Below are 16,564 nucleotides of genomic sequence, written 5' to 3'. Positions count from 1 at the left end.
ATATGTCCCCATCTCTCTATACCAGGGGCTCATAGGCATTCCTGGTACTGGGGGGCACAGTCCTTCAGAGTTTAGCTTCAACCCTAATAAAACAAACCTGAAAATATAACTGGTGTGTTTGATTAGGGTTGGAGCTAAACTCTGCAGGACTGTGGTCCTCCAGGACCAGGAATGCCCACCCTTGTTCCATACTATCCAAAATTATATAACCCACAACCGTTAATAGCAGCAATTTGAATGAAAGAGTAATTTGACAGTATGACAAAACTGCACAAAAAAAAGTGTAAAAAATGGCTAACAACTTAAGATTGTTGATCACAAAACAGACAAAAATTATATATTTCAAATGAGTATAAAAAGCAACGTCGCACATTAAAGTATGCCATTCATCAAAGCTTAGCGTCTTAACTTGAGGGCTGAACATTTTTGTGTTTTTGTTGCATATCTGCTTCAAAGAGGACAATCCCATGTGGTGATGTAAATTAAGACATGTGCCCTGCTACAAAGATATTAGCAATTACTATGAATTTGGGGGAAATGCAATGCTCAACATGGCCGCACCCTAAAGGGACTTTGCCTGTAACCAGACGGCCCAAGTGGGGCATTTAAGGTCAAATCTGGACAGTCACATCAGAAGTTCTCAAAAAATGTTTATGAACTAATATAGCCAAGAGCTTGAAAAAGACATTTCATAAACTCTGAGCTAAAATCCTCAAAGTCTTGTGAACCCTACTGACTGATACAGAAATGAAAAATAAGCTTTTTGTGAAGATAAATGTTCAGCTTCTAGGCTCATAGACAGCTTTGGGATTATAGCATTGATTTAAGAAGCTAAAACTAATTCTTAGAAAAAAATCCACCAGTTCTGCGTAGAAGAAAAAAACACATAATAGCACTAATGCCTGAAGAGATAAAAATCACTTGAACCGTTTCCTATCAAAGCTGGTGACTGCAATAAAGCAACCAGCAAAGGTTTGCCAAAAACCTTCTGGATTTTTTTTAAAAACCTACTGAAATTATCATGTGGCATGCAAATTAAATTGAGAAAGGAACTGAAAGAACATTCACACATATATAAGATAGGGGTGGGTGATAAACCCAAAAATTTGTCAACCGATAGAGATCGTCTCTATGGAGGTTACACGCCCAAGTCAAAATTATATCATGATATTTCAAGAATATATGTCAATGTCAATTGTCAATGTCAATTTTATTTATATAGCACCATTTCCACAACACAAGGTTGACCAATGTGCTTTACATAAAACACACACCACATTTACACAGTAAAGATAGAAGTAAAAGTTAAAAATTAAATTTAAAAATAAAAAAAGTACCACAACCATTTAAAATAATTTAAAAGAAATAAAAACTATAAATTAAATCATGGTAAAACACAGTGCTTCAACCAGAAATAAAAGCTTTATCAAACAGATAGGTTTTTAATCTAGACTTAAAAATGAACAAAAATGAAAAATATGTGGTAATTTCTGTCCAATGAGCTGTAAGAAAACTCTCTCACTGCTATATATATAAAAAAAAATAAACTATATACATAACCTTTTTTTTTTAAATAATTTTTTGATTGATATTGGTAACAAGAATGATAAAAAGTCTATGTATTAAAGGGACACTCCACTTTTTTTAATTTGTCTGGCGGTACCACTTTTAGCATAGCTTAGCATAATCAATTGAATCAAATTAGACCATTAGCATCGTGCTCAAAAATGACAAACGGTAAAAATCAAATGTTTAACTCCAGGGGAGCTGGAAAATGAGAGTATTTTCAAAAAAAGTGGTGTGTCCCTTTAAAGATTTTAATAACATAAACACAAGGGGTGTAAATCAGGCAGTTCAGTGCGATGCGATACAATATCGATTATCTCTGCCGTTGGTGCGATGTTTGCTGATACTTTGCAATTGCGATTTGATTCTATTAATTTATTGATACTTTAATTCTATGAGCCTAGTTAAACAGTAAAATTTTTAATAACTCACGGATGCAACCAAAATACATGAACGTTTAATTAAACTCTTCAACCTTATTAAAAGAAACCTCTACCATGATACATATCGTTATCATATTATAAAACGAATCTTATCGTGACATAAGACTTTGGTCATATCACCCACTACCATGGTAAGACACTAAAAACATAATTCACAGGATCTCAATGCTATAATTCATGTAATCATTAACAAAAACTCATCAGGATGTTACAGTCAACATAAGTGTTTTGTACATTTCCCTTTCAGTACACAATTATCCTCAAGGTCTTAAACCATCAGGTCCCGTCCCGTGCTTCTGTGCCACCTACCCATCATCTTTATTTAAAGGCGGAGTCCATGATGTTTGAAAGCCAATGTTGATATTTGAAATCACCTAAACAAACACGCCCCTACCCCAATAGAATCTGGACCTTCTGTTGATAGACCCGCCCCACACATACGCAACTCGGCATTTGATTTGATTGGCTATAAGTGTGTTTTGGTAGTCGACCCGTCTCCTTTTCCAACGCGTTTTTCAAACATCGTGGACTCCGCCTTTAACTCTAACGGAACGTCAAACCTCATTTTACCTTTCTGGACTTTCACTACTTTATTCCACATTGTACCTTTTGTCTTGCTCTCAAGACCAGAATTCACAATTCATAAAATACACCACCAAATATAAGAATGAGCCTTGTTCAGGCTTAAAACAGGCTATGACGACTTGTTCTGTGATGATGATTTTATCTTTAGAACCGAGTCATTAGATTAATTCAGCGCCTCGCCATCAAAAATTTGATGAACATTCTCATATCTCTAATGTACGGAAAGTTCTTTCAGTTCTGGCAGATTGACAGACCGCCACATTAAATCTTGTAGTCTTATACACATTTCATATGCTTACCCCGTGTTTGTCCTTAAATTCAACATTCTTCGTTTATTTGAAGTTTTACAAAAACTTTACAAAAATGTTCATTATTATTTATCTTATTAGATTATTATGATACAGCTGTATGCATTCAGCCAAGGTCTGGCCAATGCTTATGTTTCAAACTGTTCATCATCTTTCAGACACCATCACTAGGGCTGAGACAGTTGTCATAACCACCTCATGGTTTGCTTGTCACAAACTATAAAATTATAAACCACAATCTCACCCAGAGAGAGATGTCTTCAAGTTCTTGTGAACGCAAACGGCCAGTAGATTCAGAGTAAGGCAACTGATATCAGTGATGACCTGCTTGCTTGGGGGCAGAACAATGAGGCAAACGCTCTCTTGGTCACTCAAGGTTGTGAAAAGTAGCAATCTGCCCTACCAGTACACCATCAGAACACATTTTCATCAGAAAAACGTTCCTCACTTGAACCGGGTGTTGTTTCACGAATGGAAGTGCTACAATAAACACGCACATATGCGCAGATCCCGTGGGTGCTCCGTGGTTCGGCTCGAGCACCCACGGAAATGGCCAAGCACATATGCTCAATTGCATCACGTGCCACATCTAAAACCACACAGAAAATGTGACCGCACCGCTTTCCTCCTTTTCAAAGACCGTGGGAGCTCCAGAGCGTCTGTTATTGCCAAGTAACCCAAGCATTGCTTAACGTTATGACGAGCACTATGAACATGCAAGTTTGTTAAGAAACGTATATCTGATCTTTGTTTACATTTTTATATTTCAAGATAAAAAAATTATAATTTATTATATATAAGCCTATACGCCTAAAACACACACACTTCATGCTATATTAGTTAAGTAGTATTGTGACTAGCCACTACTACAAATCAATCTTAAGCGTTGATTCAGACAACAAATTCAGAAGAAGAAGAAGTAGTACGGTGCTGACATAAGTAAACATTTGTCCATTATCTTAATTCAGTCGACTTGAACGGAGACCTTTGGCAAAGCCAAAACCGTATCATCTAATTTATCAGTAAAGCTTACAGCCATAAAAATACTTTCAGCAAAAATAAAACTCTTAAGGAAGCACACCCTGACTCAACTAAAATTTAATGCTACGTGATGACTTCAACTTTGGCCCTGTTGACTACAGCTGGGCTGAAATACTGTAGCAGAAACAGATATTTAAATTAAAGCCGGTCAGAAGGCCACAGTCTTGACTTCAGCTGAGAGTCTGTATTGATCGGGAATAAAGTCAAGGTAAAACCATTCGTCCATTACAATATTGATAGTTCTGGCTTTCAAATCAGATTTGACAAACCACAGTCGAAATCTTTGTAATACAGACAAAGCACTTGATATTGCACGTCAATTGACGATTTTAGTGTTAACAAAAAAGTTTTTTTTGTGTGTGTGTGTGGCCTAAACTTTCGGTAGACTTCCTCAAACAAGCAATCTAGATATCTATAGTAGATTATTTCTGATAGCAAGCAAATTAAATAAAAAATAAAATCCACTCGTCTTTAAAAAAACAAAATATTTTTATTTTTGACAAGGTATTTGTTTCAGACGTCAGTTTAACCACAAGCCAGACCGATAAACATACGCAAACCAGAAGTTAACTCTGGCCCATGCGCATAATTGTGACAACGTAAGTGCATTCGATCAATCTGTCTATATTAATTTCAGTGCACACTGCAAAGGAAATGTAAAATTGTGAATCGGAGGATAGGTGCTCTGTAACAAACAGCCTAACAACAGAAAGAGGTTTATTTGCTGTATAGTAGGAGAACCCAAGACCAAAATATAGTTAATCTTGTGTGTAAAATCTATAGAAATATATACATTTTATTTGTTTAGGTCTACCCAATTCGATCAAGCATCACCAGCTGTGTACAGGAACAATGTTGGCTTGTGCAGGTAAAAGCCCCAACCTTCAGATCTAGGACATGACAAGACACACCAAACCCACAGCACCGCAGACATTTAGAGACATACAGAGTTTATGAGAACTGCTGCAAAAATCTGTCTGAGGTAGAGATGTACCAGAATCATAAACCAGATTTTACCATGCCAAAGCAACATTTTGGTATCAAACCCTGTATTGCACTTCCATTGGTAGTCAACATTGTCATAGCTCGTTTGCATGAACTTGCCTGAATTAGCAAACTTTGCATCACGGTCATGCAAGCGTAAACTACACAATATGAATTTTGGTTGTCCGTCACATCTAAGTATCAGTGTGAATGGCCCTTATACAAAGCTAGAAAAAAATGCCCTAGATGTTAGCGTGTGGTCATTTATACCGACCACAAGGATAAGTGGATGAAAATGGATGAGCAGGAGAGGCAGACTAAAGAGTCTAATATCTGAAGTGCTAAATTCGGCACGACCAAGAGCTAAGAGCAATGAAGAATTGACCTGTCTGTATGTCTCTCGACTGACTCATTTAAGGGAAAAGATCACCGTGTCTGTGTGTCACCGTCTGGATAAAGAAGAGACAAAATAAAAAGAGCAACTGCAAATAGACTGACAGATAAAACAGGACTGCAAACGTTTTAAAAGCAGCTAATATAAAACATTCAAATGTGAACTACTGATGTAAATGCAAATTGCGCAAATGCACTGACATCAACAAACTGTTCTCTCTCCCCATTTCCTGGATTATTTTACATCATTACACAGCCAGAGGCAAATGTACACATCAGATTAACTCAACCACACAAGGAGTAAATGACATGCATAACGCCACCGTTTATAAAGCATGCGGAAGTTTTACGGGGCTGTCAGGGGTTAAACGCAAGGGCCCTGACTGACGGTTTAGGAGAAACTGAAACTGAGGAGGAGTAAAATTGAAGCATGGCACACAGGTTAGCAGACGTTTACTAGTTAGTAAAGCTGAGACAGACATCTGAAACCCGACTGATTTAATATTGTATTATATTGTTTTATAACAAAAGCAAATTTACATTTTATAGTAATGTAATATTCTTAAATTTGAGCTCAGAATAACAATTTGAATATTTGTTTATTTAAATGACGAGACGTTAATTAAGACTTGTGTTACGTTTTTTTTTTAATTCATTTAATTCAATATTTTAAATATCCTACAGAAAAATAGTGCTAATTGCGGCGAAGCAACACTTCTAAATAGTGATAGACCGATATTTGGGAGTTTTATGTGTATCGGCATCGGCCGATACGTGGCTGCCGTGTTCGCCGATTTTTTCCACCATTATTTACAGACAGAGTGCTGGAAGCCGCAAGCGATTTGCAGGTCATGTGACTAAATCAACCAACCTTTCCATGACAACATCAAAAGATGGTTCCATAGCACCCTCGCCTGTTTTTACTATTTGTTAAATATAGTTTTTTTTAAGTTCAATAAATGTTACGGAAAAATATCGGCTCAAGAAAAAAATATCGGCTCAAGAAACTCAGCAGCCTGTATCGATCATCGGCTAAGGCTGATGAAACAAAAATCGGTATTGGCACTAAAAAATCCATATCGGTCGACCCCTACCTCTAAATAACACATGTGAGCCGGTGGACAAAAGCAGACAACCTGCTGTTAAACTCAAAATATTTCAATCAGAAATACATCAAAATTCATTTTCATGTGTATTTTATAAAACAATAGAGATAAAGTGAAAAAGCATAAAATGAGTATTCTTAACCCTGCGGTGGCGCATTAAAAACAAACAATTAAACTATTCGAATTAATATTATTGCAGATCAAACATTCAACCATTTGTGCACATCCCTGAATAAATTTACAATAATGTTTGCAACTAAGATTACAACCATTTTTGGGGGGTTCTGGGTTGTTGTGTTATCACATTATCGCATTGCTATGTAATAATCATGTCTATAGACTAAATGATTCAGATCAATTCTGTGATAAAATGCAAGTACTAAAATATATTGATTACTGTAACGCGTTATTGTATTAGCAATAACAAAATTTCACATCTTTAACTCAAACAGTAACCTATTTAAAGTATAATTTTATAGTATCAGGGTTTCCCGCAGCACTTTTCAGTTCGGGCGGCCCACCTAAGCTGGGATACCCTACCACCTTAACAAGGTCATCCAAAAAAAAAAAATTGTTGCACAAAAGGCCGTCAAGTGCATCTCGGAGAATAGCGTGGACACGTTCACATGGCCGAAATAAGAGAAAGACATGGTCCGTCAATGTCTGGAGGATAACTAGCCTGTTGATAAAACATTTGATTCATTAATAATCTAGTATTTGTTAATTTTCTGTCATAGTTTCTTCAAAATTTTGTTTTATTTGAGTGTTTTAAATAAAAATATTTTCATCATGATGTGTATGCCCCGCCCCTTTTATTACCACGCCCCCAGCCCGCCCACTTGCACAACCCTACCACCTTAACTAACAAATTTTCTGCAGGAAACCCTGAGTATTCATATCAGACATCATATGAAGAGCTCAGATGCAAAAGCCACGATGCGTTACCTCCGTCAAAAATTAGATAAATGGTCTTAACCAAATGTTCTCGACCTGTATCATACGTTCATCAAATACTTTTGCTTCAAATCCACTTAATCCCGCCTTAAGGTCATTCAGAAATACTGGTCTGTTGGCAGAATCCATTAAAAGTCTAATAAAAAAAAAAATGCACTTGTATCCGAGCTCCTCATATTTCCAACCATAATAAAATAACTGACAGGTGTATCAACCAAAATGTCTATCCTGTTATTATTTAGTTACAACTGGTCTTCGAAATATCACCTGTCAACATTTTGCACTAATCATTTAAATCATAATAATCTCAAATAAAACCTTATTCTCTTGTGGAAAATTGCTCCTGGTTATTCCTAAAATTTATGGTCTAGATCATGACTAATTCATCAAACGCATTAATCTAGGAAGATGCACAAACACAGCTACCGGGCACGTTTCTCAACAGCGGTGCACGCCAGCCAATGCCCAACCCTTATGTGCCAGACATCAAGCCCTTGAGCAAAGCACTCGATTGACTTCCTCTCACCTACATCAAAGCAGTGATTGAATAATACACATCGTGCTCTTGCTAAATCAATCACTACAGGGAAAATTAAGAGTGGATTTAAAAGGCCAATCTAAAGGCAGATGGCCTTTCAGTGTAAGCTATTAGCAAGTCAATGTTTATTATTTAATATATAAAATGACTGGCGACCACCAGTGTCCAATTATAGACAATGTGAAACCGCATTTGCTATATGTTTGATATCCCATAATGTGGCAGATCTCTGAGGGAAAAAAGGTGGGCGTTATGTAATCCATCAGGAATGGATTGGGTGATAAATATAGAAAAAATATTTTATTTTTAAGGCTGATTGTGTCAGCAGAAAAATACTTTTAGAGATGGAAAATGCTTACATTAAAAGAAAAGAAAAAACAAACATCCAAAGAAGAATTGTGTGCCACAAGACCAGAGATTTGTGAATAAATTGTATTCAATTTTAATTTCATGGTTTGTATAATAAAATAATTCTGAATTGTTTTCAGGTCTCAAGCATTTACCCATACAGAACAAAACCAGAAAGAAGATGAAGAAACTTTGTATTAGAAATAAATTAATAACCACATTAAAAAGATTTAAGTAACATCTCTTTTACTAGATATTATTGCAAAACACAAAACCAATTTTTTTATATTAAAAGCACTTTATTTTCATAAAACAAAGCTTAATGTTTTATAAGCCAGAGGGTGGCTGTACTGATATCTGGGTTGTCTTCAAACCTAAAGCATTGTTAGTGTACGATAACACGTTATCTGTCATAATGGGGCTGAAAACATGCACTTAATCCTTTTGAGTAATGTGCTGAACACAGCGGATAGTGTTTTAATCTCTCGACATCCATATTTCTGTAAACAGTAGTATAGCTGGTCTCTTTATATGCCGATCACAAGCTGGAATGGACCAGATTACAAACTACACAAACCATTTGATGTAACTCAACAATCTGACTACATAATAAGTCATGTTCAATCTGATTTTAAAAATCAGACCCCCCCCCAACCATGTTGGCATATTGGTCACAATTACTGCATAAATCAAGTACATTTCCTTCAGTTCAGAAAGCTATAAAGTGCCCGATTACATAAAACCATCAAAAATATCTTACTGCTTTATATGGTAAACTACAATCATATGAGACGGAGTTAGATATTGCATCAGAACTGAAACCATGAACAAATAACTGTACCATGTACACCACTAAAACCTCAGCTCAAGATGGTTTAAGGTACAGTAATTGGGGTCAGCCTCGATGCAAATATTAGAAGGTCATCTTCCTGTCTTCTATACTAGACGTTGAGGTGATGTGTGCAACAATACATCGATGAAGATAGATGCATTAATACAATGACTAACAATATTAGGGCTGCACAATTAATCGAAAAACTAATCGGGATTACCATTACAGGTGAAACAATTACATAATAACCAAAAGCCTCAGTTACAGTTGTCCATTTGTGCTCATTTCTGTGTATTTCGTAAGTATGTTTGATCACCAAATACAGAATTTTTTTAATTATCAAGTTGACATGTCCTTTAGCCATTCTTTTGGGATTTTTTACTAACAACATAAATCGCACAATTATTTGTTATTTCCATTTTATTGTTTCGTTTTGGATGTTTAGAATTTACCATGCAGCTGCTTTACAGGAAGTTATAAAACATCTCAAAACTAAGTCTAGTAATCGTCCAAATAAATAAATAAATCGCAATTACAATATGAAGATAAATAATCAGCAATGATTATTTTTTGTCATAACCATGCAGCCCTTAACAATATGTAAGCAATACGAACGAGAGAATGTGCTGTATCGTGAATAAGTAACGGCCGAAGGGCAACCCCTTCACTCTTAGAAAGGATGTGTTAATTTTTTACACATCATTGTGTGGTAAGCTTTTAACACATTATGTGTAATTTTAACACATAATGTGTCATTTTGTGTTGATTTTGTGTTAAAATATAACACATGTTGTGTTAAAAGTAACACAAAATGTGTTGTTTCAATAATAACACGCAGATGGGTGAATTCTGGGACAACGCAGTTAGTGTGTTGTCCCAGAATCAACACTAATGTGTTGTTTTTAATAGGGCTGGGTAAAAATATCGATTCATCAATGCATTGCAATTATTTGTTCCTCAATTCAATATCGATTCATCAAATTCATGAATCGATTCAGCCTACCGGCCAGTGGCGGCGCTGTGGGTGGGCAACACTCTAGCGCCCGCTCCCCGAGGTAATTTGATCCGGCCCTTTATGTAGTCTGATGTATGAAAAAGACATCTCTAGAATAAATACATTTAGAATTAAAATAAATGTAGTTGGACAACGGACCCTACAGTTACGAGTTGATGAGCGTGCATCTGTTACAGCATGAGATGCAGAGCGCGAGTCACGTGACTGGCGCGAGCAGGTTTGTCACATGTTTATATTCGTGCTTTGGTCCAACGCGAGCTGCTCGCGCCCGCACATCAAGACGCGATGACTGACAGTGGTGAGACCACGGACTCTATGGCTGTTTTAACCTCTTGTATTTCCATCTACAAAACCGGCTTTTCCGACAGTTGTTGTTTGATATGTCGGCTCAATGATGACTTGCTTATCCACAATGACATTAGATGTCTTAATAAAGGAAACGCATTAAAACGATTAGTGACAGTTAATCAATCATCGCGCCCAACACCTGCACCACTGAACGTGTATCTATTGACAAACATACACCTGATTTTACTGCTCTAGCGAAATCTAAAAGTATAATTTCTCTTATTAGAAGCTAGACTAATGTTTGCCAGTTATTAAGATGGCTGTTGTAGTTTAAATAGGGGTAGTGAAATAATTAGCTTTGACAAAAACAGCATAAAACAATGTTATGTTACATATTGTAAACTTTTTTGTTATGTGTACTAAAGTGATTAAATAAGTTAAATTCTCAATGAGTGTGATATGGCTCTTATTTACCCCTTTAAATGTAAATTAAAGCATCTTACAGTGCACTTTTGTTGTTATGCAGTTTTAAAATACAACATATGAACATGTCTGGATGTAGAAAAAGCCTACTTGGACATGTTACAATGCACTAATTTTGTTGTATGCAGTTTGAAAATACATGTTTGTAGAAAAAGCCTATTGTACAATGCACTGATTTTGTTGTTATGGAGTTTAAATATATGAAAATTAAGTCATAATCACTGATATATCTTCGGCCCCTTATATGAGATGCTTTTCATGAACTGGCCCCCATGACAAACTAACTGAATATCCCTGCTCTGGTGAGAGCGTTCAACATTGTACAAGAAACGCTTTACCAAAACACGCTTTACCAAAACAGCAAGATGGCAAACAGCAGCTGCACTCCGTTCAAGTCTGCACCAAAAGCTAAAATTAAAATATAGGCTACTCAGGTACTTAATTACTTGTGTATCTACTTATTATTGAATCGATATTGAAGCAAACAAATCAATATCGAATTGAATCGAATCGAAGCCTCAAGAATCAGAATCGAATCGAATTGTGAAATTCCTAACAATACCCAGCCCTAGTTTTTAACACATTCGTTCTAAGAGTGTTCATTCGTTACTTATTCACGGTACAGCACTTGCCTCGAGTACCTTATTGCTTTTATATAACAGTTACCACACAATATTAAAGTAAAAAAATAAAACTTTCATGAAGATAAATCAATAAAGTTCCAATGTGTAATATGCATGAAAGCTCAAATAAAAACAACAAACCGTTCTCAAACGGATACATGTGGTTGCTAAGGGCGGAGTGATAAATAAAACCGTTGGGTGAAGCGGTCATAGACGCTTTTTATCGTGAATAAAGCACAGCTTTTGACCAATAAGAATCAAGGATTGGAACTAACACTTTAATAAAATGAATTGTTGCAACGTGTAAAAACAATTTTTATTTTTTACATATATTTGGACACTCCACATCTTTACACAAATGCATCAAAGCGCACTCTAACATAGAAATCGTTATTTAACACAGTTTTTAAGGTATTTAAATACGTGTTGTTGTTGACTATATGTCAATACTGACTATTTATTTAAGTGAAGTAGTTCCAAATTAAAACAGTTACGTACGATCAACAATTGTAAAATAATTAAAAATTGCTACACTTTTCGCAAGTGAGGGTATAATAAGCAGTTATATCCCTTTAGTAAGTTCTAGCGTCAGTAGATCTCTTATCATTTGATTATTCTAGTGCCTCCAGGCGATGTCTCATATGTTCCAAGTTCAACGCCAAATAATTGGTACATGCTAAGACATGCATGACTATTACTTACTTTTGCTCATATTTTTCCAACCCCCTTACCCTAATGATCAAACACTCATCTCACACAATTACGTGTCATACAAACGGAGCAGTGGTGAGAAGAGCATCATTTTTTTTTTTACAGCGGTTGGGTTTATCATTTTAACAAGGCAGATGATAAAAAGTCCAAAAAGACCCCATAGAAACCACAAAAAACATTCAAAGAAACTTTAGCAGCAATATAGCATCACCCTGGCCAACAATCAATCTACAACGCTGACGGAAAAATAAGAGAGATATTTTTCTTCTAGTCCTGTTTTTGCATGCTTGCTGGCTTTTGATCCTTTTTTGCATGTTATGAAGAATCACTTCCTCATAGAATAAGGCAGAAATCTGAATGAAGAAAAATTACAGGAATGTACGCCATTGTAAATGCACTAGTCAACATATGAAGTGGATTAAAACCTTTAAAAGGTGCCAAAGAATGCACTGAAATAATATGTTAAATTGAACTTTGATATTCACATAGAAGGTATGTAACTTTATTAAGTGCAAAAATGACCCAGAAACGTTTTTACATACCCTAAGATTTGTCCTTTGAATAAATGGTCTATTTTTGCACTATTTGGAAGGGTCATGAATAATAATGTTGGGCTCTGCTCGGCGGCTCATGTCAGTAGCTCACAATAGTAAACAGACCTTATATGTTTAAGCCTGTATCAGACGAAAATACAGATTTTGAGGAACAAATAATTGTTTAAAGCTTTTTAATATACGTTTCTGAATTGTATGTTTTTGTTTTTTTTTCCAGTATGGACCTGCAAAACGTAACTGTAACGTCAATAGTAGAATTTCAGCCTAAATGCTAGCATATAGCATTAATTAGCATAAAACGCTAAATCAGCAGTCACAACTTCATTTCAAGCATTTTAACAACTTTTTACTTAATTTAATGTGTAATTTAATGTTAGGGGCGTACATCACGACTGGAACGTCACAGTCGAGATATATGTTGAGATCTTTTGCGTGCACAAGTTTTACATAAAAATGAGGAAACAAACACACTGGAGACTCACAATGTCATTACCATCTACAGAGATCTTATTATTCATCTATGCGTAGGTAAATAGTTTTTTATGCTATGGCACCTTAATAAAAATGTCTTAAAAACTATAAACAATATCCATTCTTCGGACAACTTTGATGAACTTTTTGATCAACTTTAAATGTTGACCAGTGTATATTTAAAACACAAACGTACACCACAGGCTCACAGCACTATGTGAAACACACAATGCTAAGCATCTACACAACAACATGTTTCCATCAGACCTCAGAAAGGCAGGAGGAATTGTGGAAAATAAATAGCCTATATTCTCGATGGCTGTAAAAAGTCAGTCACGTATGTTTCCGTCTAATCCTCAGATACCCCCAAAAACTTTTCAGATGGATGCAAACGTACAGAGCTGACAACTTATAAGTCACATTTTGGTTGAGCTAAATATGTTGTCCCGAATCCGACAAAGTTTTTGCTAATGTTGCTAAATCAAGCCGGAAAAAACTATGACTATTGCGTTAAAAAGAGAAGTGAAACAGATCTAAAAGTATCTGCATGCTGATCGCAGCAAGTTAAACATCCATTATGTGCGTTTCTCACAACCACACACTAAAGCTTCGCTCCAGTCCCATAAACACGATCCAACTCTATAATAATCTAAGAAAAACAAAGAGAAAATCCCACAGAAGGCCCGACCAATGCTGTAATCATTCAAAATATAATCCACTTTCCACCTCATCACTTCAGATATGTGTCATGGATAAAGCGAGCACGTTTAGTGAGTTAACCATCCCATCTCAAAGACAAAATCTCATTCAGAAATAGACCAACGGAATGAAATGCTTATGACAGGGTTATGAAGTACAAAGCATGCCCTCAAAAATCAACTTTAATCAGCTTAAATCACACAGCACAAGCTCTTTTCACTATGCCTCCTGAACTTTCTTCATAGAGACGAAAAGGATTGCGACTTTACAAGAGATGGACAGTGACAAACACACCAACAGATGCTATGGTTCAGATTCAAGAAAGTGGAGGCGCTGTATTTTCAACAGAACAAACTATAATCCCATTCTGATACGGAAGTAAAGACCAAAAGATCTTATAATTCACTTTAAAATAATATTAAACATCATTTTCACAAAATAAGCAAGCGTCCCATCTTTAAATTATTTTTGTTTTTGCTTTGTCTTTAAACAAATAGTGGCCTATTTGAAACCAATATACTTGTTAATACTGATCATTATAAATATCTTCTTAATAATACCTTGCTGGCTTCCTTCAGTCTACTACATCAATACACTCAAGTGTAACTAAATATATTATTGTGAAAAGAATATGTTGGATAAACTAATAAACAAGCATCTTTTGATCTTTTCAACCAGTTCCTTGGCAAGAACACAATAAACATCCATGTTGCTGCATTTGGAGCGTAAATAATTCGCCCTAAACCTAAAACATATAAATCAATCAATAACTAACAAGCCAATTTGACGTAGATCCCGAATAACGTGAAGGAAGTATCAGAGGTTACTTAATAACCAAATAATAAAACAGTTACACATTTATTACACTAAGGGAAAGTCAGATCTAGATAACACAGATCATGTAAATGACTATACACTCTGTGTCATAAACTATTACATAATAATGCAAACATGAATAAACATAACGATGATCTTACCTTCAATATTTCCCCACGTTTAAAACTCAGCTCGTCATCTGCAGTTGCTTTAAAATCATACTTGGCAATGGCCTCCATGATACAGCCAGAGAGATGTGATAAGACACAGTAAAGCAGTGGATTGTGCAGTTTATTTCTCTATTGTCGACAACAGGATCAGACAATGAGATCAAGAGATGATGATCACAGCCCCAATGATCTCCGGTTTGTCTCCACCTGTCTCTCTCTCTCTCTCGCTCTCTCAGTCCCGCGTCGCGATCCTCACATAAAGGTCACGGCGAGAAACCTACAAACAAATAAAAACGGTTTTAAAATCCGATAGGACTCGATCGCGTTGATCTAAAAGCGCAACTTGCGCTTATTCTAGATGGTTCAATGGGCCGCGCCCCACGAAACAACTGGCATTAAAAGCAAAAGGCTCCCCATAAAGAGGAAGGAAACCCGTCTGTTTGACGTCTCGAGCGGCCAATCAGGTACCGCGGCTGCGGCGAACCAACCAATCAGATTGGAGGCATCGAAGTAGATTCGGCTAATCAATGTCGTGGAAACGAAAGCAACAGCCAATTGGCTTCAGAGTGACTGGTGTTCGACCAATAGACGGCAGGAATTTCATAGCGTTTGAGAACGCAAGGCTCGATGACGTCTTGTGGCGTTAGAACGTGCGCTGAATAATGAAGTCCGAAAGCAAATATGAAGGATTGCGCAAACAAGAACGCATGCAAACGAACTGTAATAAGACATAATACGAATGCTTACGACCGATCGCCCCTAGTAAAAGACATAAAGTACGAACAGTTAAGTAAAATTATGAGGCGACACCGGAAATAGAACAAACACAGCTTTGGAGATGTGTAACGTTTGTTAGCTTAAGCATGCCGTCACATTTTACCATGTTGATACTGTATGTTACCTTGTATTGCAATCTAACAGGCAACATCTGACAATGTTTGTCCAGCAAGCAATTACATAACAATAATGGCTTTACAATAATCATACAACTATTTAAATATTCCAGGAGAACCTATAATATTGTTATCCAATCCAGTGTTAAATTGTAAAAGTGAAATTGTTTAACGCTTATTGTTTTAGACGATAGCGCATACGTGCAACAAAATTCAAAACTTAACTTACTTCAACTGTCTAAGACTGTTTCAGTAAAGCGTTAGTATCTATTGTGTGTGGTTTAATTAACAATGAATAATGACTGATTCCAGTAGTTTCGAAGGTTTTAGTTTTGTCATCTTTTGCCATTGTATAAACACCTAAATAAAACCGCGTCTCCTCCACTTATAAATCGTTTAAACGCGCCAAGAAATATGCATAATGCCGGAATTTGTGTGAACGTAAAAATATAGTGGATACACTAATGGAAAAACATAAAGCACACAGGCCGTATGGCCTCTGCTCATGTTAACGTAAGAAAAAAACATTGACGCTGGCAGTTAAGAGAAATCCTGTGGTTACATACACTCACCCTTCAAAAACGGCGGTAGGGGCCGAAACTCCCTCTTGTCACTTTAATAAATGTACAATCCACGTGAATTAGTCTTTAAACGTTAGCGAGGTTGAGCGGTTTTCCTCGCACGACTCGAAACGGTGAAATATTGCTGTGTTTTTCTGTTTATTTCCGTTTCCTCTCTGATAG

General features: G+C 36.2%; 1 protein-coding gene across 5 annotated transcripts in view; it reads right to left on the bottom strand.

Moving 5' to 3' along the window:
• grb2b (growth factor receptor-bound protein 2b) overlaps positions 1-16,564 on the bottom strand; it is a 43,933-nt gene extending 27,369 nt beyond the window's left edge. Inside the window, exons 1-2 of one of the 5 annotated variants that reach the window (XM_065252886.2) lie at positions 16,394-16,564; positions 14,920-15,205 (exon numbers count right to left, since the gene is read on the bottom strand). In XM_065252886.2, coding sequence (XP_065108958.1) covers positions 14,920-14,997 — 78 coding nt within the window. In that variant the 5' untranslated portion in view covers positions 14,998-15,205; positions 16,394-16,564. Of the gene's footprint in view, positions 1-14,919; positions 15,336-16,393 lie in introns of those variants that run through there. The other 4 variants (XM_065252888.2, XM_065252885.2, XM_065252887.2 and 1 more) reach the window with 4 other exon arrangements.

This window comes from Paramisgurnus dabryanus, chromosome 3, assembly GCF_030506205.2.
Source record: "Paramisgurnus dabryanus chromosome 3, PD_genome_1.1, whole genome shotgun sequence".
NCBI lineage: Eukaryota > Metazoa > Chordata > Actinopteri > Cypriniformes > Cobitidae > Paramisgurnus > Paramisgurnus dabryanus.
Note: the sequence above shows the minus strand (reverse complement) of the source record. Positions and strands in the feature narration are given on the sequence as shown.